The 24,229-nt window shown below is 45.9% G+C and overlaps 1 protein-coding gene and 1 long non-coding RNA gene across 7 annotated transcripts in view; both read left to right on the top strand.

The window, feature by feature from the left end:
* Positions 1–14,154, top strand: part of lrp8 (low density lipoprotein receptor-related protein 8, apolipoprotein e receptor) — a 139,801-nt gene extending 125,647 nt beyond the window's left edge. The window contains exons 14-19 of one of the 6 annotated variants that reach the window (XM_076045431.1): positions 593–734; positions 3,111–3,263; positions 4,733–5,167; positions 8,564–8,632; positions 11,859–12,031; positions 14,040–14,154. In XM_076045431.1, the coding sequence (XP_075901546.1) occupies positions 593–734; positions 3,111–3,263; positions 4,733–5,167; positions 8,564–8,632; positions 11,859–12,031; positions 14,040–14,078 (1,011 nt within the window). In that variant the 3' untranslated portion in view covers positions 14,079–14,154. Of the gene's footprint in view, positions 1–592; positions 735–3,110; positions 3,264–4,732; positions 5,168–8,563; positions 8,633–11,840; positions 12,181–14,039 lie in introns of those variants that run through there. The other 5 variants (XM_076045429.1, XM_076045427.1, XM_076045426.1 and 2 more) reach the window with 5 other exon arrangements.
* A 7,538-nt stretch (positions 14,155–21,692) lies between these two features.
* On the top strand, positions 21,693–23,986 carry LOC142901000 (uncharacterized). The gene is made up of 3 exons (XR_012928955.1): positions 21,693–21,822; positions 23,186–23,230; positions 23,415–23,986. It is a non-coding gene; the product is annotated as an uncharacterized LOC142901000 (long non-coding RNA).
* The last annotated feature ends 243 nt before the right edge of the window (positions 23,987–24,229 follow it).

Here is a 24,229-nt window from a genome sequence, read left to right as displayed (position 1 = left end):
AACTTTACTCTATTACAATTTTTTAGCCTTTCACTTTCATTTGGAACATAATTGGAGTAACTGGAGGCGTAAACATCTCTAAACGTGGCTCTCTTGCCATGTCCATTGTAAATTGACAAGCTCGCATAAACATAATCTCATTTTGTCACAGAGGGAACTGAGGACTCCAGATTTGGAGTTTAATTTGAACACGGTGACTTTGTGAACATCCCAGGGCAAAGTTTCTACCCATAATTAGATTTCCTCATTTCGGTAAGAAAAAAAAAAAAGAAAAAAAAAATCAGTTCAGTGCATAATTTTGTAATCACGTAGCTGTTTTGAGGTTGTTGTGAATTTTGTTCATGTTCATGTTTCAGAAAATGTCAAACTGGACACTGAGCCCAGATCAGTTGCTGTGTAGATGGATAAACATTCTTTGGATGGTTGGATGGTTTTTAAGTGTTGCTGTTTTTATGTTAGGTTCTCGTCCGTATTCAGCAATATTTAGAAAGAATCAGAAATTTGACCTCATCACAAAAAAAGGTCAGTGACTTCAAGTTAACCGATAAATTGCTAATAATTTCTTTTTTTTTTTACCCCCCTGCCTTACCAGGATCGTATATACTGGACAGACGTGGAGGACGAGGCCATCTACAGCGCCAACAGACTGACGGGTCATGATGTTGCCAAGGTGGCCGAGCACCTCAACAACCCGCTGGACCTGGTGGTGTTCCACGAACAGAAGCAGCCCAAGGGTGAGAGACTGGCACGCAGGTGGAGCCTGTGCAGACTCACGGGTGACGAGTCACCGTTCAGGCTGCTCGCTCACTTCACTTCACGTCAGCGCGCAAGAAATGACACCCTGGCCTTCCCGACCGTCGCCAACGAATCTCTGAATATTCAGTGATTGCGCCAAAAGGGCTTCACTTCTTCAACTCTCTGAGACACTCAACAAGTAACCTGTATCACGAGATAACAGCGTAATGACATCGATGAGTGCGCTCTGCGCGACAGACGACGTGCCGGGATGACAATTATTTATTTATTTATTTATTTTATTCCCCGACCTCAGCATGCGTTTATTCCCAGGTGTGCAAACAAACACCTGGGTGTGTGTTTGTGCATCCTATTATTATAAGTGCGCGCACGTGTCTGACGGCTTGCTAATGCAGGAACGCGCGTGCACGTGCGATTTCACGCTCGGCTCTCGAGCCCTCGCTCAAAGCGGTGTCGTCTGGGCGCCAGCAGGGGAGTTAATTGTGTTCTCATTAATAAATCAAGAGGTTTTGCTCAAAGAGACATCGCACAAGTAAACACCTTTTTTTTGGTTTTGTTTTGTTTTGTTTTTTTCCGCCGCAGCTGGTTGGAACATTTTCAAGAAAGGAAATGTTAAAAGGTGTTAGTGAGGTCAATCCATCGCGCGCAGGTTGCAAATGTTTTTGTGTCTCACTTTGTTTCCCTTTTGTCGCTTAGTTTATCTCCTACTCCTTGGAACGTCGAAGAAAATTTGAATTTGCCTGAACGGTTTAAAAAAAAAAACCAACAACAACAACTAGTGAAGTGTGCTCATGCTAATTAACGCGGCTGCATGAAGTAATAGTTGCAATACATAGTAGCGCTGCATGCCGCTCGAGGGATTTCAGGAGTTAATTCATGACAAGACGATCAGTTTGTTTGTTTGTTGTTTAAATATTCTTTGTCATGCACATGAAAACTTTTTAAGCAGACACACATCATAACAAGTCGCCGCTTGATTGGATAAGTAAGCATCCATATATAAAGCAGCCTTGATGTTTTCCCTGTCTTACTCAAAAAACAAAGATCAACCCTCTCCCTACTCGTGATGCCTTTGTTGTCCCTTTTTATATTATTGATACGTGCGTAATATTTTGGTCCACGCAGCTGCGCTTTGAAGCCTGCCACTGTTTTTCCCTCTTATTTGAGACGCAAGGGAGGGAGGTGGTGCAGGCGGAGGATGCGGCTCGGGAGATACTGCGACTCCGAGAACAACATTTTATCTCGGTTTTCCCGCTCGTCTCCTCCTCTGGTCCCTCTTGACCATGATTAGATCGTTCCTCTCAGCTTATTTCATTTATTTATTTGCTTCTTTCTTTTTTTTTTCCCTCCCCTCCACTCTCCTCCACTATAACCTTTTGTCCTGTCTCTTCCATAGCCTGGAATTGAAATGGACTGTCATAATGTGGCACGGCAGTTTTAAAGGCTCGCCTTTACGGGGGGGGGGGGCGACTCGATTTTCTCTCGCCGTTAAAATGAGGTGTTGCAGATATTCGGAGCTCTGGAAGAATTTCATTTAGACATCTGTTCACGTTAGATACTTGTCATGCTAAGGATGGCAGCCTATTAAAATCTCCCAGCATGCAGCTGGAGTGGTATTGCCCCCACCCGGCTGATGACTCCTCTGATGTGCTGCACTCTGAAACTCCGAAGCTGCAGTCGACCGCGACCTGACCCATTTTCTGGTGCCTCCCCACTTGACAAGAGCGGAATATTTTCATGAGTCTGGATTAAGAAAGTACATGTACATTTTTTATTTGAGGGCAGAGATTTCTATAAAAAAAAAAAAAAAAAAGAAAGGAAAAGTTCAGACGCCCCTGTTTTGACTGCAGTTTCAACAAGGGGAATAAAGTGGTGAAAAAAAAAAATTCTGCGGAAGCGCTCCAATCATTGCATCCATAAAAGCAATTGTAGTTATGAGGCAATTGCTGTTTATTTCTGGCTTCACATTGGATTCAAATTCTGCACAGATTATTAGTCGCCTTAAACTGTTTGACATCCACTATTCATCAATTAATCACAGTCCAACTTTGGAACTCATTTCCGTGTGTTTATTTTTATTTGTATAAACTTAACTTGTTGATTTTTCAGTCACCTACGGACACTGTCAACCAATAACTTGTAAAATGACGATTCCCATTCTCCGGCGTCACCTTGGTCTCCAGTTGCTTTTACTTTTGGACACATGGTGGCCCAAATATGCCAAAAACACTGCTATTAAATAGCTTTTTTTTGAATACCGGCGTTAGGACCAGCTCTGGTTTTATGTTGTATTTTGTAACATATTTTCCTTTTGCTAATCTTCATTATTTCTAATACATTTTTTCTCCCTAAAGCCCCTGACACATGCAACATGGGCAGCCTGCCCAACGGTGGCTGTGAGTACCTGTGCCTGAAGGCCCCGCAGATCACAGACCACTCCCCCAAATACACCTGCGCCTGCCCGGACGGCATGGAGCTGGGACCTGACATGAGGCGCTGTGCTGTAGGTGAGTCACCACGCCCCCAACCGCAACAAATCCCTCTGCCCACAGTCGCGGCAGCGCACAGTAAAGAAAGGGATTGTGCCGAGGATGTCGCGGAGAAACCTCCCTTACTGTAATATTACAATGTGATGCACGGGGACATGAAGAGGTTCAACTGATTTCACCCTCTGAACGCTGCTGAAAGACGCTGCTGTGCTATTTAGGGGACTTGGACTGGCTGAAAATACACTTGGAGAAAGAACAAGCGTGTTTTGTTTTGTTGTGTTTTTTTCCAGTGCTGAAGTTCATCTTGTTTTGCAGAGTCTAGCTACTTATGCTCTTTACTTTTTTGGTGTATTTCTTTGCAATATTTTAGGTGTTTTGTGTTTGGCATTCAATTTGTCGGTGTCCTCGTTTGTTTACTGTAACGCTACTTTCACAATTGCAAGTTGGATTGTGTTGATTTTTTTGTTTTGTTTTGTTTTGTTTTTTCGCTCACCCGTGTTTCCCCTACAAAACCTGTGACCGACCTCGCTCACCCGGTGCTTTCCCTTCAGAGTCACCGCATTCGTTCTTTTGTCAGCGTGCTTTGATGAACCCCTCGCTTTTGTTCGCTTTTTTTTTCAGTTTGCACAAGTAATAAAAGTGAGGAGTCGACACAGGGGAGAGGGGCCAGGTGGAGATAATGAATGTAGCACCACCTGCAGGGACCCCACTGAGGAAGAAAAAACTGCAGGAGGCGCAAAAAAAAAAAAAAAAAGAGATGATTTGCTCTCGCGCTTCTCAAATGTCTATGGCAGCGTGTGCGTTTCTGCTTAACAATGATTAGATTTCGGGCGTTATGGGCCCTTGTTTGCCCCTTGCTCGGTGATTCACGGCTGTGTCTGTCTGGGGGCAAAGCTGCGACAGATTTGCAGCGAGCAGGTTTGCAGAAATGTATTTTCAATTGTCTCAGAATGTGCAAGGATTCTCCTCCAAATAAGAATCTGACCTCTGGATTATGAGGCCACTAAATGGGATTTTCCACGAGCACCCACTCAGCTCTGCTCACTTTGTAAGCTTTTCCATTAGGTGGCGTTACCTGGTGCCAGGTACTATTTTAATTCCTACTCAGCCAGGGTTCCGAGCAAACCGAGTCGGGCCAAACGAAAAAGTGCAGACCTTTGATTGGACAGGGGAAGACACAGGACGATTGGTGATATCAGCTCCTTCGCAAAAGTCAGACCCAGCATTTTAAATAAAAAACAAAAAACAAAATATGTATATACATTTTCCTGATGTGGACGAGGAAAATGGTGAACAGAACCACTGTTGTGATCAAACAACGAGATGAAGATGTTTTAGAATGTACTTTTCCAAGTAAGTTTAGGCTAGCAGAGAAGAGCGAGCTGGCCTCGGCGGCCCACCACTGCTGAATCTAATTTATAGAAAAGTACCATTAGTAACATGTTCCACCCAATTTGCTTCAATTACCACATTTGTCCCCAATGCAGTTCGACTCAGGACGACAACAGCGGCTCCGACCACCACAACGACTCCCACCACCACCGCAACAACACCAACAACAACAACAACAGCCACCACCACCACCACCACACCATCGACCACCAGCACAACTCCACCCACCTCCACCTCCACCACCACCATCAGCACCAGCACCAGCACCAGCACCACGTCCACCTCTGCCGCCGCGACGCACAGAAGCACCACCAGACGCTCCACCACCACGACGCCGACCACCACGACGCCCCACCCGACGCCCAGGAGCACCTCCACGGAGCAGCCCCGGCCCCCGGCCACCAGCACCAAGACCACGACCAGCGTCGGCAGCACCAGCCAGAAGTCCACGTCCACGCACACTCCGCTGCTGCCGCCGATGGCCCCCAACAGCATCCAGAGGGAGAGCAACGGCAACCTCTCCCACAGAGGTGAGAACCGCTTCTCTTTGGTTTTGTGAGCTTTGTTTGACTTGTGTGAATGTTGGGCTTTGTTCTTTGCGGATCTCGCAGCAGCTCTACTGGTAGCGCTACTGCCCGGCTTTAAAGGTCCCACATTCTCGATCTTATATTTTCAAAGATTCAAAGACATTTTATTTTTGACGTGTGTGACATGTTGGTTTGGCAGAACCCAACGTGAGTGTGCACACAAGGAATACAGAAAGTATAAAAAAAAAAAAGAGATTTTAAAAAGTGGTTAATCAAATAGTATTGGTAGTAATAATAATTGTGCAATAGCAAAAGTGCAATAGTGCAGTTTAATATAATAAATTAAATATCATATGTATATAAAATAAAATATAGTATATAATATAGAATATATATTTTCAATCTGTAGACCTCCAGAAAACAGCCTGTTTAGCCCTCTGTTTACATCCTCTTATGGAACCACTCCCTGCCGATTGGCCACAAAACTCTTTGCGAGTCGACAGGCACCTGGTTGGGGGCGTGGCCACTCACCTGATGGAGTGGTATCGGTTTTATCGCACAATTTCTAAAAAGTGGAGCAAGGAAAAGAACTGCAGAACGGATTTTCTAATTCCTGGGGAGATTATTGACAGACTGGAAGCTGATGATTTTGTTTACGGACCATCGGTGGAGTGAATTTTGCAAAATGTGGGGCCTTAAGAGCTGCAGGCGGCTACAAAAACTGTTGTTCACATCAGTTTCCCTCATTTTTCTGGCTTCTTTTCACCTTTCATTGGCTGACCATCTGTGTTTCCACCGCTCGCCCTATTTTTCTCTGCCGGCTCTCTCGCTTTAACACACACAAACGCACCCCTCGTGCATCTCGTCAGCCTCTCCCTCATGAGCGGCGCGTTAGAGCTGTCAGCGCTAACAAATGACAGTCCCCTCTATTCTCACCTGCCACCTCTCATCACTCATCGCCGCTTTGTGACAGGCTCGCTCGCTGGCTCTCTTTGTCTCTCGCTCCCCACCAATCTCTCCAAAAAAAAAAAAAAAAGAAAAGAAAAATCTACCAGGAGTCTTTGTTCCTTCAGCGGGAAAAGCGGCGATTTACAGTCGGATGCCCTGGCAAACAATAGAGGCGGAACATTACGGCGCTGTTAACGCGATACAAAGCCTTAAAATTGCATTTTGCAAAGAGAGAGACGAGTCCCTGAAGGCACCTCAAAGCAAAACGAGCAAAGAAGGGTGATGACGAGTTGCATTTCTTTTAGGTTTAGAGGGACATTTTACCCATAGCGAGAACATCGAGTCCAGCGTGGAAAACGTCGACGAACCGAACTGAAGACCGGTCGGTGAAAGAGAGAAGCCCTGGCAAGGCAAATAAAGAAAGAAAATACATCACAATTCAGCACTTGAACAGCGAGGATGGGAGTTATAAAACGACACGCGGCCCGGAGAGAAAACAGCGTTTAAAGCGATAAGAAAAGACGGGATGAAATAGAAGCCGGGAGTGAAAGTGCTTCTCTGGGAGCGGGGGAGAACGGCTGCTGGAGCGAGTTCATCACTTTTGGGGCCTCGGCTTTTTGCATGGAGGCATGGAGAAACAAGAACATGTTTCCTCTTAGCGCTCTGAGCTTGTCAGGGCTCCTCGCCACAACACAAGTGCTCCAGATGAGAGGCGGAGCGCACACACACACACACACACACACGCACACGCACGCGCACACGCACGCGTGAGAAAATGGGGCACGGGCACGGCACACCTCCCGAACCCACGGGCCATGTGTTACGATTTTCAACTCAGTGCGCACTGTCAGGTTTGTCAGCGTCAGCTGTTAAGCAACGTGTGCGAGCGCTGCGGAGCGAGGGAGGAGGCAGGAGTTTCAGGAAAAGCCAAGACAAAACACAGCAGGTGCGCGAAGGAAGTCGGAAATTCCGTCTTGTGCTCCTCAAGTTGGTTGGTTCCCTTCAGTTGAAAAAGAGAAAATGTTCCGCGCATTTGTGTGAGTGTGATCAGCCACTGCAGAGCCAGTCGAACAGCTAAATGCTAAGTCCTTTGAGCAGTGATGCCCCCTAGAAGAATTTGAGAAGAAACGGCGACGTCAAGTGATTACGTTTTAGATTGAAACACTCTTTCGCTCAGCCTCCTCCTCTGGACTTTGCCAGTGAACTACGGTAGTCTGCGCACCCAAACCCGGATACCTCGTCCACCTTCGTCTCCGTTGGTTTATTAGAGGACGTGAGCGTTCACCCCTAAATACAAAATGGGTTGTCAGGCAGGCTGGATTGTCCACACTGACTTCTTCAAAGCCATGGCAGTGCCACATATATCCGCTGGCCACTCGAGGTACTGCAGCCAAAATCCCAGGGCCTTGACTGAGAGCAATCTACCCATCCTGTGGGTAGGAAAACCAAATTACTTTTATTATACAGAGAATATACACATTTATTAATGCATTTATGGGTAGTAAATTACACTTTTTGCAATATAAAAATCTTAAATCAGGCCAAATTTTACCCACTGGACCTTAAAATAAGTTTTCAACATATTTCTTCTGCTGTCTTGTTGGAGCCATCGCTTATTCTTTAAAATAAATTAAAAAAAAAAAAAGTTCCAACTGAATCAGGACTTGGTCCTCAGTAGTCCTCTCACCTGCTGCGTCTTCTGTGTGTGCGCACATGCGAGTGTGTGCTCGCGCATCCATCCGACGGCTGTTCGCCCTCGTGTAAAACCGCCTCCGCAGGAGACGAAGTGTCGACATTGGGCGTCCCATCGGTCACATCCCATCTGTGCTCATCCCACACGCACGGCCGCGTGGACTCCGACCGCCATCAGTATGCAGGGCCGGCGCTCCGATCTCTTCTGTTAATCTTCCTCGCCCGACTTCATTAAAGCCATCTGATCGCACTTTGGCTAATGGCTAGCCTGCCGCTAATAGGCCGTTTGGGATCGGGGATTAATGAGCGCGGAGACCTGTTTGGGGGGGGGGGGGGGGTAGTTGAAGGGCAGCAGAGTCGCAAAAGTGCACAAGTGCACGGCGCGCGACTCGCCGGGTCAGAACACAAACTCTGAACGTCCCCCGCGGAGGACGCGTGGAACGGAAAGACGCATTGCTTCCCGTACTGAAATTGGTCGGAATCTCATTACTAAACCTTCTGATGCATTACTCACTGTATAATGCATTCGTCCCTGTTGTCTTAAACACATCTCATTGCATTTATATGAGATCACCCCCCCCCCCCATGATTTACTGCTTCCGCGTGGGGCGCGAGCCGCAGCGGCCCAAAGTGAAATCAGATGGATTCTCATCTTCTCATATGCAAATGTGTCTCTCTGAGCTCGGGAAACTTTTGACGGGGGAGAACTTTCTGCTGGCTTTCTACTTCACCTGCTCTATTTTTCCCTCCCCATCTCAGCTGCGAGCGATCACTACCTGATAGGTAACAACATCACAGTTGCTGTCCTGGGGATAGTCATTCCTATTGGTGAGTAAGACTGTCGCCTCGGCTTGCTTCTCCCCGCCTGCTGCTCCATCTCTGCTCGTCGCCCCAGTCCTGCACCCTGTGCAAATGTCTTCTCTCATGCACTGGGGTTTTGTGTGTGTGTGTGTGTGTGTGTGTGTGTGTGTGTGTGAGTGTGTGTGTACGTGTGTGTGTGTGACATTTTGTGCATGTGATCGCGTGCACGCCCTGAGAATGTGGCAGCGTTGAGTCTGATTTATGGTTTGTTTATGTGCAAATTGAGCTACACGTGTTTATTTTTTTGTAACTGTCACTCACTACCACACTGGCAAGCACCTCCTTTACCCTCCCGTCTCACTTGCTGTCTGTCCATTTGACCTGTGACTGTCCCAGCTAACACAATATACGTTTGTTATTATTTGTCTGGTGCCTCCCCAGGTCACCCAGCGTCCCTGCTATCTTTTATCCATAAGCTTTCACATTACGTCCAGGAACACATATGACAGACACAGGCTATAGACGAAGGTCAGCCTATGTCTGGGAAACATAAATGAACATCCATTGCCACACTAATTAGAATTTGTCTATTTTTAATTTGACATCAACCTTTTGGCCCTGTGATAAATAAATAAATTAATAACTAATCTAGGTCTGTTGTTCTGTTGTCAGCCACGGCGGCGTTGTGTTGCCGAGGCAATAAACTGTTTAGTAGATGGAGAAACGTGCTGAGCGGGGGCCGATATCCAGCGACAGCCCCCTGGCCTGCGGCTACAAAAAGCCATTCTGGGCCACTGAGCTCTTCAGTCAGCGGCGGCCCGGCCTCTGCAATGTGCACATTAAGTCGTTATTAATGAGATTTGAGGATATGGGAAATTCAGTTCATGTTTTGTCATCACATTTGACCAGCTGTTATAACATTAAGCCCCGGTTCTCCCCTCGTGATCAAGGGAGCTGAAATCAATCCAATGTTCTGACCTATTTGTCCGACCCCGGGGGACCACGAGGGGGTTACGCAGTTAAAAGAAAATCAGGGTTTTGGTGGTTTTTTTTTTCAATTGGAGGATATCAGTGATTGGAAAATAAAAGGTTTTGTAGCATATTTTTAATCCCTGTGGCAAAAATGTCCATCGCTAAGGTGTCCCCCGCAGGCTGTCAAAATGCTATTAAGCTCCTGTGCTCCTATAGAGCTTGCATAGGACCCTTATGGCAGAGCTCGCCTTCACATGGAGACTATAGCCCATTGGCTTTCATTCAAATGAAAGTCACGTTTTATGGATATATTTGAACTTTTATCTGTAATGTAAGTGAGAAATCAGCTGAAATTGCAAATGGCCTTATAGCAGCAGCACGTGTCGCTAATTAAGATCTTTTATGCCTCATACTGAATGCTTTGATAAATTACCGGAGCTCTAAAACGTGGGCACACATTTCCCCGCCCCCTGCCCCCCCTCCTCCCACTCTATCATTCGCCACGATTTAGATATCAGCTCATTAAAACAACCCCGCCAGACTGTTAACCCTTTAGATCGGCCTCCCCCTCCCACACCGTCCTTCTGCCAGTCAGGGCTGCCGTGAAAAAGACCCCCAATTCACCCACCCACCCTTCTGCCATTTTTTTTTTTTTTTTGGCAGCTTTAAAACATTAATTATTGCTGGAGGTCCACAGGGGCCAGATTTCTGCACCCCAGTTCTTCCGCTAATGCAGCATGCCCACCCACCACTCTGTGAGGGGATTTAGCCCGGCAATTATTATCAGTGTTTAGCCAAAGTAAGGCCGTCTAATTGGAGTGAAATTTTATGGGACGAAATTTGATTTTTTTTTTTTTTTTTCTTCTTCTTCTTTACAACCATTGAGCTTTCGGAAGAACAAATGAGGATGGGGGCTTTTGCGGCCCAGTCACACAGGGATAACAACTATGCATCCAACAAAAGGCCAATTAGACGGGGCTTCCAGGAGGGACGCCCAATAACAATCTATGCGCTGTGGCGTACGCACAGAAACAAAATCCTACGCTTGTTTTGTTTGTGTGTGTGTGGTTTTTTTTTTAAATCTCTCCTCCTTGACACACCTCTGTTCTCTGCACGCGCATAGGTTGAGGCGTGCGCTAGTGCACACGCAGGTCCTAAAGGCCAGCGAGCCAGTCATGCTGATATGCTAATGAGGGACAAGACGGCGCTAATAATAAACCCACCGATCCTCCTTTTTCTCTCTATGGCTTTTCTCCGTCTTGTCTTGCGTCTTATCTCTCAGCTCACAGCCAAAAACACCAGTCAAACCAAATTTAAACAGTCTAGCTGTTTGGGTTTCCCGCTTAAAGGTCCAATGTGTGCAGTTAGGCAGCATCTAGTGGTAAGAAAACATATTGCAGTTGTATAAATCCCAAGATATGTATGCATCACATACTCTCGTTTCCAGTCCATTAGTCAGTCCAGGTTTTCTGATGTCGCCGGTCCGACTAGCGAGCGTCTTCACCTCTCCTGGTCTCACAGCTTCTCTCCTCCCTTCATCTTTAAGCAGGTCCACACAGTTGGCTCTCTGTAGAAATGTGGGGACATAAAGACGCCCACCTTGTTACCATTCGGTCCCTGTGAATGTTACACATTGGGCGTTTTGGACCTGGCGAAAATTCAAAGCCAACAGTGAGAACTGTATCAGTGGGCTGTCAAATGAAATCAAAGAAGCTGTGAATTCAGCTTGATGAAGGCCACAGACCATGAGACAAGCATGTCTGTGTTGTTTTGCACCTTTATATTTGTCGTTGTGCAGCTTTTGTGTGTGTGTGCGTGCATGCAATGGTTTTCGCGAACTGCACATTCATACGCGTGTGTTCAAGAGTCATTGTGCAGACATAATCTGAGACAAGTATGATGAAGTGTGTTGATTCAGGATGAGGGCTCCTCATTATTTAGTCACTTATTTCCAAACAAAACACCCAAATATCAAATATATTGTTCAAACTTTGTTCTTTTAAAGTAAGTACAGCAGCAGCTGCTTCATACAATGTGCTCCTGATTTTAGAGCAACGCATTGTTAAGACTTGATGACACGGACAGACAGTGATGAGCCCTCAGCCCTCGAAGCGGAGAGAGCGTGCGAAGCGTGTTCTGCGTGTTCTGCGTGTGACTTGCTTAAAGCGCCGCTCCGTGTCCTCCCCTGGGCTGTGTTAACGCTCCCGCCGTGTGTTTGTTGTCGTGTGTGTGTGTGCGTGTGTGTGTGTTAAAACACATGCAGTCCCTATCCTTGCCACAGTGGTCATCGGACTGCTCTGCACCGGCGGCTACCTGGTCTGGCGCAACTGGCGGCGCAAGAACACCAAGAGCATGAACTTCGACAACCCCGTGTACCGCAAGACCACGGAGGACGACGACGACGAGATCCACATCGGCCGGCACAGCGAGTCCATCGGCCACGTGTACCCCGCAGTGAGTGGCGGCCACAGTCAGCCGTTCATAGCGCTGCCCCTAGGGGGCGGCATCGCAGACAGCAACTCGCACTGGTACTCGGGGGCGCCCATGCTCTCCAGCGGCAAATGAAAGAAGAGGCAGCGCCCCGGGGCGGGATACCAGTAGGGGGGTGCGGGTGGGGGGGGGTGTGAAGATGTTCCTAATATATATAACTGATAAGCGAGTGGGCGCAGGCCGTGTGGCAGAGCCTCTCACTTTTAAAGGGCCTGGAGCGGAAGAGGAGGCTCGCACGCGGCCGCTCGTTCTCCCACATCACCAAAAAAAAAAACCCACAGATCATCACCACACATACACACACACACACACACACACATGCGCATATCTTCACCGCATCGTTCTCACATTCGTCTCATGACCATGTTCAACCAGCACGTCGATGTCATTACGCACACTTCCTCGTTGCCAGCCTCCCATTCCTTAAAGTGTTGGTTGTTTTTTTTGTTCCTGGTTTGTCGTCTTGGCCCCTCGGTGTCTCCCTGGCACATGCACGCCATCAGAAGCAGCCCATGCGGAAAATAAAATAAAAAATAAAAAAAATAAAAATTTCAAAGGGTAACATTTGGCCAACACACAGGTCACAAGGCAATACTCGACTTTAACATGAAATGCAGGGAAGTTTGTGCCATAAAGTAGCAGTCCCGCTAGGATGCCTTGCTTTAAGGAGAAAAAGAACCAGCGTCACTGTGGCATGAGAGAGCTGCAAGGACAGTGGAGGACATGCCTGGACCGTTTCCTCAAACCAACAATTATTGACTGTTCTTTATATCGATATTCAGTTTAGTGGGTGTTTTTTTTTCCTAACCGCTGAGACGACAGGAAGTATAAAGCAGGAGCACAAATCAGCAGCAAGCACAGTTTAGGTGTAGTAGGATTTAACTCACTCTGGCCTACACTTCAATGCCAACCAGCCTGTTGAATCAATTGGAACATTACCAGCATTGTCTGTTTAATATTATGCAGCCTACTATAGCTTCTTTTTTTTTACCGCGTCTTCTAAATATTGCCGTTCAAATATGAAAGCAACGCGTTATCAAGATTCTTTTCGGGCAAAACCTAAATGAGGGAAGGACGTCCAAAGGATTATTTTGAAGGGTGTGTGTGTGTGCGTGTGTGTGCGCGTGTGTGTGCGTGTGTAGTGTGTGTGTAGTGTGTGTGGTGTGTGAGCGCTTTGATCGGTTGGCATGGTAACACAGATTTCTTTGTGTTGCTCCAGAGAGAGGAGGAGGAGGAGGAAAGGAATTCTGGGTATCACTGGCATGATGACAGGCTCGAGACTCTCTCTCTCTCTCTCTGTCTCTCTCTCTCTCTCTCTCTCTCTCTCTCTCTCTCTCTGTCTCTCTCTCTCCTTATCTCTGTCTCTCTCTCCCTCTCTCTCTCTCTCTCTCTCTCTCTCTCTCACACACACACACACACACACACACACACACACACATCAGAAACAGGTGCACACTGAATCATATTAATATTCAAGGTCGAAGCAGCTTCCCCTCGGCGAAGGGACCGAGCGGCGGGAGGCTCCTCCCTCTCATCGCCGAGCTTTATTATACACGTGTCCGAAAATGGCTTTCACCGTCTCTGACTTGTTTTCCTCCCCACCTTTCTCTCCCCCACCCCCCTCCGTCTCCGTCTCCCATTCCCAGCCGGGGAAGAAAAATCGGGTTTGCGTAATGTGGGCCAGACGCTGTCCTGCCGCCGTGGGCGGGCAGGGTGCCTTCCTCAGACGAGGGACGGCTGAGGGAAAGAGGTCTGGGACGGATGGAAGAGGAAGTCGGGTTTTTTTTGTTTTGTTTTGTTTTTCTATGAGGCGCAACCGCGTGTGTCGTCCTCCTGAGTCGCCTCTTTTGTTCTCCCTCCGCCGTGACCCCTCCCACATCCCTCCCTCCCTCCTTCCTTCCCCCCGTCCCACCTCTGTCCCTCCTTCAAGCAGGCCGCTGTGCTAACCGTCTTCTTTATCTGCTGTTTGCAGCGCGTGGCGCTCAGTCTGGAGGACGACGGCTATCCCTGAGGGGTGGCGGGGCCGCCGCTGCTGCCACCCCCCCACCCTCCTCCTGTCGCCTCTTCCCCCCAACCCCCCCCCCCCCCACCCACCCACCCATCCCTTCGCCGCCGCCGCAATGAGGCCAGCGAGACGAGATTCACGGGAGGAGTCCTCGTTTTGCCCCCCCCCTCCCCCCCCTCCCCCACTCACTCCTCTCTCCCCCCCGCTGAAAGCGTAATGACGACGCTCCCGTCTCTCCACGCTGGAATAACATTTACTAGCACGACTAGCCGCCACCGCTGTCCCTAGCGATAGTGCACGCTCCGCTCCTCCTCCTCCTCCTCCTCCTCCTCCTCCTCCTCTGCTGTAGTGGCGTGTTGAAATGCTGCTTGATGACTGCTGTTGGAACTAACCTCATTTGGCTCCATCACCGCACACTGTATATAGGACGTTTCCCGGCGTTATTTCTTCTTCTTCTTCTTCTTCTTCTTCTTCTTCTTCTTCCTCTTCCTCTTTTTATTTATTTCTGCGTGCTCGCCGTTGTATATGTTTTTAAGTAGCATTTCTGGACCGAGCCCGGCCTGTATGATAGAGTCAGAGAGACCGACTGGGCTCTAAACTGAAGCACTGAGTTTGTCACGTTGTTGCCGCATCTACGGTCGCATGTCTGCTCTTCAGGGCACCTTGTCAGAATGCATTGGTTTCTATGAGGCTACACAGTGGGGTTGTTTTTAATACACACGAGTGGCCCGGCGGAAAATTCCAGGTTTGATATGAGTTCCTCAAAATCCCAGCACTGAGCAGGAAAGACGACGGCTGTGTTTTTTCTTCCAATGCATTTTCACTGAGAACGAGCCAAATCTGATTCAAACCCAGACATCATTTTTAAATATTTATTCAAAACCAGTCAAAACAATCCTTTAGTTCCCAAATGGAAACTTGTTCAGCTTGACAAGAGCAGTAGGCAAAGATTTTACTTGTTCCCCCTTTGCGATCTAAAACTCAAGAAAAAAAGATGACAGATTTTTTTTTTTTTTTTTTTTTTGTATTTTTCTTTACTGGGATGACATTGTTTTTAAGAGCAGACCATTGGGATTCCTGTCTTGAAACACTAAAGGCAGGGCAAAGCAAACCGTCGCCCAGGGGAAAGGAATCAGGAATAAAGAATTCTGGGCTCGCCTGCACGTTTGGAGGTGAATCTGGGGCGAAAAGGGAGAACAGGGAGCTTCTTTTTTTTTTTCCTTCTTAAGTCAGACAGTCAAATTTGTGCCACGAGAGGCTAGTGCCTCAAGGCAAAACGTAGTAAGACAAAAAGGGGCGAAGGACTTTGGGTAAAACTCAGCATCTGATCGAGCGCACAGTGGATCATTGGGATTTAGGATGGCCTGTTTATGTAATCTAAGGTTTAAGGACTCGCATGCATGATACTTCCTGTTCAAGAGACTGTTCTAAGCAGTGGACATGATGCCGTCAAACGCACGAGCGCCCAGTAAGCATCGACTCTGTGTGGGTCAGTGGCCTCACAGCTCTGCACACGGTCCCCCGGAGCCCGAAACCTTCTCCGCGCAGGCATGGAGAGGAAGTGTTATTGCTGACTCTTCTTGTTAGTGGCCCCTGTTTTGTGTGAGCAGATGAGTAATAATGCGCTGAGGCTGACTGAGCTGAGCGCTGATTTGATTTGAGAGACGTGCGCCCAGAGGAAACCGGCACGGAGAGCGTATCTTGTATCGGCTCTACACAGACTGCCTTCCGGCCCACTGAATCAGATGGAATTCATGCCCAGTGATTATGACAATACTTGTTCACGGTGTGACTCACTAAAAGCAGTCAAGTTAAAATAATGTTTGCAGCTGTTTACGACAAGTTGTTTTGATGCGAGGTGCATTTCATTCTCAACGAGAGGGCATTTTGTTAACGCTGCATTGCGAAAGGAAGCGAAGGTTTGTCTCAGTGCCCAAATTATAAAGCAGATCACTCGTCTTCCATTCTTAGAATGATACACGAGGAATATTTTTTTTTCTTCTTTTTTTTTTTTCTCTCTCACACGTGTTCGATAAATAGCTGTGAAAACGCTCCCAACAAGCAATCTTATACAGTCTTCCAGTTGAGGCTCACCGTGCGCTCCGTCTCCTTATTCCTAAGTTGATTAATGGTAGTTATTATTCATGGTTGTCTCCTGCTGGAAAGATTTCCTCATTGTACATCCTCCGGTTCCCACGGGGGAGTAAGAAAGAGGCGGTGCAAAGACAAAAAGGTAGGCAGGAAATGACTGCCAGGAATTTCAACAAAACCCTTACGCCAATGGGGTCCGTGCCCAGAAGACGTATGGTGGGCCATTTATTTTGCTGGATTTCTGCTGATGTTGTGTTGCGGTAATTTGACGTTCGCTCCGTGCGCCTCCCTCAGGAAACCGCCTATCTCTTCCCCACCCCCGATGCACCGCATCCGTATACACGGCGTGTGCCATTGAGTTATAGTCCCTTCTTGCACAGCGCTCCCCTGCGTCTGTCTAATGAGGGAGGATTGAGCGCGGGAGGCAAGTCATCTCCCTTCATCATCATCATCTTCTCGCGCATGAAGGAAAACAAAAATGTTTTCCGCAGCTCTGGAAAGCTGAGTGTTTGCGCCCTGCTTGATTCTGGACGGGTTTGACTGCCTCCCGCCGTGTTTGCTTTTGCCCACGTCAGTCCTGCCAGTTAGCTGCACTTTGCATGCGGGCCCACAAGGGTACTCTGGGGGGGCATAATGGTTCAACTCCTAAGCACAAACCTATATCTAAGTCCTGAAGGGACAGTGAGGAGCATGCGAAATGCCAGTGGTCCCACATCTGTGTGAAGTTGAGATTAAATAAATCCCAAACCAGCTGCAGGATTAAACTCTGGGGCCGGCCAGCTGTGCTCTCCATGTTGTTACTTTCATGTCCGTGTTTGCCACAGGCTTAATGGAGTTCCAAGCTGAGGGACTGCAGTAAGAGTATAAATTGGTTATTTATTGAAGTGACTGAGTGTGGCATTGTAGAAAACCTATTATTGCTACAGTGCGGAGACAGATTGGCTGGTCCACTTTGTGGCCACCTTGAGACCACTCCACCAGAGGACGTGGAAAAAGTCCGAAAAGGGACTGTTGTCATTCATCACTTGGTCGCTGTGGTGGAGGTCGCAGAGGACGTGCAAGTTGTTAACTGCACGTTTGTATTACACCCTCATGGCCACTTCATTGGGTGCTTTTGTTGGAATGTGATGTTAAAACAAATATATTATCGACCACGTAGATTGCAGACATGGTCAAGACTCCAATTACAACGCCAGGACGCGGGAGAAAGACCATTTAAGTGTCTTCTGGTGCAAAATCATCTGGTTGATGTCCTGGAATTTTCATGCTCAACCTTCTGGCGACATCCTTTCAACACATTGTAGTTATTGTGGCCCAAAAAAGTATTTGAATTGTTGCCGCATACTACTGTGAGCTCATTCAGGTACTGTGCGCAGGTTTTATGTTTTTTTTTTTGTTTGTTTGTTTCTTGGTTGAAAGCATTTGTCTGGTAGTTTACAAAGTCTTCCAGTGGTAATCCGTAAATTACAGTACTTGCGTGTGAGACGTAATATCTTAAGAAAATTAGATTGAGAACTGATAGTGTGACAATAGCATGCGGTCAACCTGATCATCACTGCCTCAGCATACTCCATGTATGAATACCATAAGTCCAATATACTTCAGTGTTGCCTTTCCAACTGGTGTATTTGGCACTGCCGTCTCAAAGCAAGCCAGATTAGTTTTGCTTTGTTCTAAGCAAAGTCTGAGTTTATTCATTAATTAGTCTATGATGGTGACTTGAAAGCAGATAGACGTGTTGCCAGGCAGGAACAGCGGGCCCTCTTTTTCCCTGAAGATTTTTGTGCCAGATGGCTGAGAAACGTTGCACAAAAAAAGCAACATTTCCAGGGGACCAAGTCCAAACGCAAATGCTGTCTTTCTGTCGCCAGTTGAGGTTCGATAAATCTCCGGCAAAATATGATTACTTTTGGACTGCCGATGGTTGTGTCACTCTGTGTACAGTTGATCTTTGCCCAAACGCTACCGATTTATTTGAACGTCCCATAATATGCCAATTTTTTCTGCCTCCCACAGAAAAAAAAAAACATCGACTCGAACCTCTAGCCTGTAACGTGGCACTATGTTGTGCCTTTCTAAAGTTTGGAGCACAGTTTATCTCAAAAGACACATGAGGAGTCGAGCAGGAGATGATCTTTGTTACTTCTCGGGAGTTCAGTGACACACCAGGGCCTCGTTCATGCAGTTGTTCGTCCTAGGTTATGGGATTGATTGAGCAAAGACTCTCAAGCAAGCAGGTGCATTTTGAAGACCCAGAACATCTTCTTTTGTCTCTTATTGTGTAGATAAATCGTCTTTTTCCGTACTTATCCCTCAAGTTCTGAGAACTCCAGATGTGTATCAGACAGGTCAAGGCTGGAATGTATCGCATCACAGTCTCCAACTCCCAGCGGCAGGCTCTAATGGCACAGAAACTTCCAAACAAATTCTAACATCTCCACTAACTTATACTTAATGTACGCTTAGCATTCCTGAGTTCTGCTCCCAGTTTCAAACTGTCCTGTGGCATGTCCTTCCCTTCTTCTCTGCTCTCGTCCTCCACTAGCAACCTGTTGCCCTTGTCGTGTTTAACCAGGACGCACTGACTGCTTCTTAACATCCCTCATCTCCTCACCCTCACCTCTTCATGCAATGTATGGAAAAGTGATGTCAGCAAAAGAAAAAGAAAAAAGAAAAAAGAAAAAAAAACTCCAAGTGTCTGTGTTGCTCTTCCGCCGAGGAAAGAGCCGAATCAGCCGCGGCTGTCTCTGAGCACTCTCATTCTCTCACCGCCGCCGCCGCCCCACATCTTCATCATCATCATCATCATCAACATCTGTCCATGGGCAAAGCTGTCAGTTTTCACAGGCAGGCAGATATGCACGCTGGAGGACTTGGGGAAACACTGGAAGAAATATCCTGGACAAAATGACAAGCTGGAAGATCAAACTCCTCCTGAACACGAGCCGAGCGAACAAGCAGAACCCACTCGGAGGAAGCAGCATCAGATCTGGCAACCTGGCTCCGTTCTGGAGCGCTTAAAGACTCTGTCCGGCAGGCCTGGTGATCATCCATCGCCAGCTGTTTTATTTTTAGGCTTCTCTGGACCCTTCGTCTTTAGCTTCCACTTGTTCCACTCGTATTTTGGTATTTTATCTTCGAACGCAAAGGAAGGCAGCTGCAACCCGTCAGAGTTTTCAGGGAAAGAAACTGCAAAAGGGGGTCAATAAACTGATAAACGAGTTGTGATAGTAAATAGGATATTGTCTTGGATTTCAAACTGTTACATCATCATGGTTGAGTTGGGAGCGAATCACTGTAAATCCAATCTTCTCCAGTTTTAGCAAAAACAGACTCCTTGTGTTTTCTCCAATCGTCAATGACGCGTCTTCGCCCGCAAGGACGTCTGAAATTCATCGGGGGCTTTCCATTCTACAGCCATATGATAGACATTTTGTGTTTTTCTTCTCTCTCTTTTTTTTTTTTTGGTAAACGCTGTTTGTTGCACAAAACTTTTCAAGAAGCCTTCTGCACTGTGTAAAGAGAAAAACGTTCTTCGGAGGGTAGGAGATTAAAAAAAAAAAAAGGCGGGGTGGTCCAATGGTACAGTCCAATGGTTTTCAATCCTGACTTGTAAATACATTTTCATAAAGCAAAAACAAAACAAAGAAAAAAAAAACTTTTTTGATAATATTTTAAATGTATCTGTAAAAAAAATGGTGTACATAAACCTCTGGGGTACAAAGGAGTGTAGACTTTATATGAATTTATTTGTACACAAGAGCACTGGATTTATTTACTACTTGATTGTAACTAAAATTAATAATCTGCCAAAGTGTTTTTATTTTATTTTTGTTCATTCCCTTTTTTTTTTTTTTTTTTTTTTTTTTTTGCTTTTTAACAGCATCGCAGATTTTTAGTGTTCATACTGTATTTAATTCTTTAAATAGATTTTGTTGTTGTGTGTTTTAAAAAAAAGAAAAGAAAAGAGGGGTTATGGTTTTAATTTATTGGTGCCTTGTTTTGTGCTCCTGTATACTTTTACTTTTTTTTTCTGTGTTTTGTGTCCGTGGGAGGATTGGGTGGGTTGGGGGACGTTTGCTGGTCGATGGGGGATCTGTGTTAGGGGGGTGGGGGGGTGTTTAAACTTAGCAACTTCTGTACTTACATGGATTATCTGTACTGTATGCCAAAATGGTCTCACTCACGTTTCTATGAAATCAAGCTGTTGATAAATATCTCTATATATTGATATATTAAATTTATAAAAACTTTCAACTTCAGTGTTTGATATTCATTGTGGGTCGGTGTGGGGTACATTGAAGCTGCCGGAGAAATTATTAAATGATGTTTAAAGAATGACAACCAGTAGTGCCAAAACAAATTGAAAAGGCAACACTTAATAAATAAAGTTTTTTTTGTTTTTTTAAAAGTCATAGATATTGGCAAGACTAGAGAATATTATAAGTTGAAAACTGTAAAAGTTGTTGAGAACTGATTGGGCGTTGCATCCATTTTCTATCCGAATGTTTATATCATCTTGACAGTTTTCTGCACTGTCCACTTCTGCTTTGAAGATGTGAGGCCAGGCCCTGACACCTCATGTCTCAAACAAATGTGTTGATGGGGGGCATTCAATATTAGTTTAAGAAAATGTCACCGGCAACCGCTGGTCTTCCCCTGGTTCACAATCTTTGAAATGTAAAGACAGTCTAGAAAGAGGGGGGTGGAGGGGAGAAGAAGTAAAGCCTGGGGTTGAAAAGGGACTGACAGAGCAAGCAGGAGGTACAAAAGTAACAGGAAACGGGATTGGTGTCGTCCCCCGGAGAGTTGAGTAGAATGACAGCTCGCCGGTGGTTTGATGGATGAGCCGCCACAGAGGCTTGGCTGGGGATATGGGAGCTCTTTGGCCTGCCTATTGTTCCAGGGTTGCCGTTTGCTCTTCATTGAAGATTCAGGCCTGACACTTCCCTGCACTCTTCGTCTCCCTGAGCTTCGCAGGAGCCAAATGGAGCCTCTATAGTCCCACTGAAGATTCATGATAAGAGAAGGACTCGCGAAGAATCAAAGGGGTTACGGCGTTACGGACCCGTGTTCTGAACTCCACTGTCAAAGGAGACTTGCTGCCAAGGACGGCGCCAGGGTGTTGCAAGCTGTAGCTGTAGCAACATTGAGATTTAGCTTAGCACCACCAAGATAGCAAAAAAAATAAAAAATAAAAAATTCAAGAATGAAAGACATACTTAAATTATGAATCACATCCTTCTGTGACCAAATGAGACACAGCTAACTGCTTTTTATCACCGTAACCTATATGTTGTAAAACTTGTTGGAAATGGTTAAATGATTTATTTGTTGTTGTTTTTTTCCTTTTCTTTTTTTGAAACGTTCACGTCACTGTCGTGCGTTATTGCATAATCTTTCTCTCATCCATATGCAATTGTCGTCACCACCTTGTGGCGGCGCTGCCGGCGCAAATCAAACTGACCTGTTGGTAAACGCAGAAATGTCAGAAGAAGGGTTTGAACGGAAATACGTGGCCTTGGCGTACGTGATTTAAAAAAACAACAACAACACAACAACTTAATGTTAGTAAGTTGATTAAACAAACAAACATAAACAATCGGGATGAAATTCTGAAATGAGGCGCCTACTCGACCGCCATGAAGAACCTTCCACGGTAAGACACTCAGAGTCACTGGTTTGCATTCGGGCAGCATACTCTCAATTGTCGGTCGAGCCCAGTCTGCTCAGTACGGGTATGAAGGCTGGTTGTGATTGATTGCTAGCTTGTGGATGCTAAGCGTCGTCATGTTTCAAGGTTCAGGTTGCACTTCGTAGCTTGATGTGGTGAAACTGGAACGAAGTTAACGACTTGGTTGTTTTTATTTAGTTTATTTGGCAAATGATTCTGTCCGGTGCGTTCGTTATAATTGAAAATATAATATGTACGGACAGCCTTACATGTTAAAACAAATTCACTTCCGCCATGAGTCACAACTGTAACTTGTAATTTGCCGACCAGTTTGCCAAACGACAGTGCAAAACAACCTCAGAAGAGACATTCAGAGTTTGTAGTCAATTAGCATAGCGCTGAACCCTCTGACACATTCGTGTTGAATCCTGACTGCCACGACATTTTGTATTACATTTTTGCAGTTCCTTGTGTACAATTTATTTAATGCTGCAATTACATAATTATGTATTTTTAAACTGAAGAGTGCGATTTTGTATGATGAATGACTTTGTTGCCAAGGAAGAAAAAAAACAACAACAAATGATGAATTCCTTTTAACAATTAAGAAAATTTTGATAATCTAGGTGTGTTCTGTCTCCGCCACAGCCACATCAAGTGCAGTGGAGCCTATTGGCACAGGCTTTACTGTATGGGCTGTGATCAGTTAAATGTGTTGCTTTGATAAGAGCTTGGTCCTTATGTTCATCATAGCCAAGGCGGTGATTTAACAAACAAGTCTGGAACCTGAAACAAAAAGGTTGTTGCTATCGCACGTTTTGGCAGATTCACCTTCCTGAGGTTCAGCACCTTGGTGGGTGGAAACATTAATTAACAGGGAAGTGGATTAGCAGAGAACTGAGTTATGCTGCAGAGGTAGTTGTGATATCAACTCTTTGGTTTGCTGTTAAATCCACTACCCAAAAATTGCAAACGGTATCTTTTTCTGATATATATTATGCAAAGAGTCAACTTCTACCCCAGTCAAACTCCTCCTCCCCTCCACTAAATGGACCCATGTCAGACTCCATTAGATAACTTTTGGATTTAGTGGAGCACCCAGGTGCAGAAAATCTCTCCCCACCTGTCACTTGAAATGAATAAAATATTATGTGGGACAGGAAATGCTTGTGGAATGACTTATGGAAATTATTCCAGAATGGTGGCCCAGCTCATCTCCTTTTCCCTCATCCTAGACAAAAGTTGCCCACTCACCCCCACCCCATTTTTTTCTTTCACTATTTCACTCATTTCAAACGCAGTTATTCTAATCGAACGATTGTTTCACGACCATTTGGTCTTTCCCCAGGGTCACAAGGGTTGCTGGTACTATCACAGCTGTCTTCAGGCAAAGGTGATTTTCTAATGAAATGTAAAGTTATAATAACTAACAAACTAAAAAAAAAAATGTAATGTAATGCATTGGTTTGAATTGTCATACTTAGCTTGGAATTCCCTAATTCCAATCTATAATCCGGCTTTTTCCAAAGCATCCGTTTGGGTCACTACACAATTAAACAATGTTGTTCTCTGTTCAGGTCCAAGGGAGCCCCGGGTTCTGCCCTCATGCATTATGCCTCACTTGAAAGTCTCTGCCACAGTAGATGAGAACTCTAATACATTTATATTTGTACAGGCAAGTTAATATAGCTGCTTCAACACTCCTCCCACAACAGTCATGGTGCAAATTTTAAGCTACCCACTGCATCCATAAATGGCCCATTTCTAAATTAGTCAAGAGGCTCTGAAATGGAACATGTTTGTGTTTATGTGCCTCTGCTTCTTCACACTAAATATTGCACTGTAGTGCTGTTAGAACACAGTTCACTATGTGTCGTTTTTTTTTTTTTTTTTTTTCAGTCAACGTCCAAACAAGCACAACCATCTGGGACTAAGAAAAAAAAAAAGAAAATTAAAAAGCTCAGCATTCTAGCACAATTTTACATCCACTGGTCCTGCTGTGTTAATTGCAACTCCCCCTGCTGCCCGGCTGCTGCACAGCCCTGCAGGGTTTTAATGTGAAACGCACTGTGAGTCATGATGCATCTTTCAATGATCAAAGCCATGTTTACGGTCCAAATATGTATGCTCTTCCTGAGGTTACTCTGCACGACTTGGAGGGCTTAACATTATCTCTCTCTCTCTCTCTCTCTCCAGCCACCCTACTGTATATAAAAATACTCACTTTAGCATATTTGACCACTAGATGGCAATAAGTGATATCCCTTCCATCCGTCCATCCCTCTTCTGCACAGGCTTTCTCCTCCACTCAGGGTCATGTGGGTTTCCTGGAGCCTATCCCAGATGTCATAGGGCGAATGAATGCTCTACCTTTGTGTCGAGTGCTGTGACA

The sequence above is a fragment of the Nelusetta ayraudi genome, unplaced genomic scaffold, assembly GCF_046127955.1.
Source record: "Nelusetta ayraudi isolate G7.1 ecotype Tasmania unplaced genomic scaffold, CSIRO-AGI_Nayr_v1 ptg000084l, whole genome shotgun sequence".
Taxonomy (NCBI): domain Eukaryota; kingdom Metazoa; phylum Chordata; class Actinopteri; order Tetraodontiformes; family Monacanthidae; genus Nelusetta; species Nelusetta ayraudi.
The sequence above is the reverse complement of the archived record's forward strand: the minus strand, read 5'-3'. Positions and strand labels throughout refer to the sequence as shown.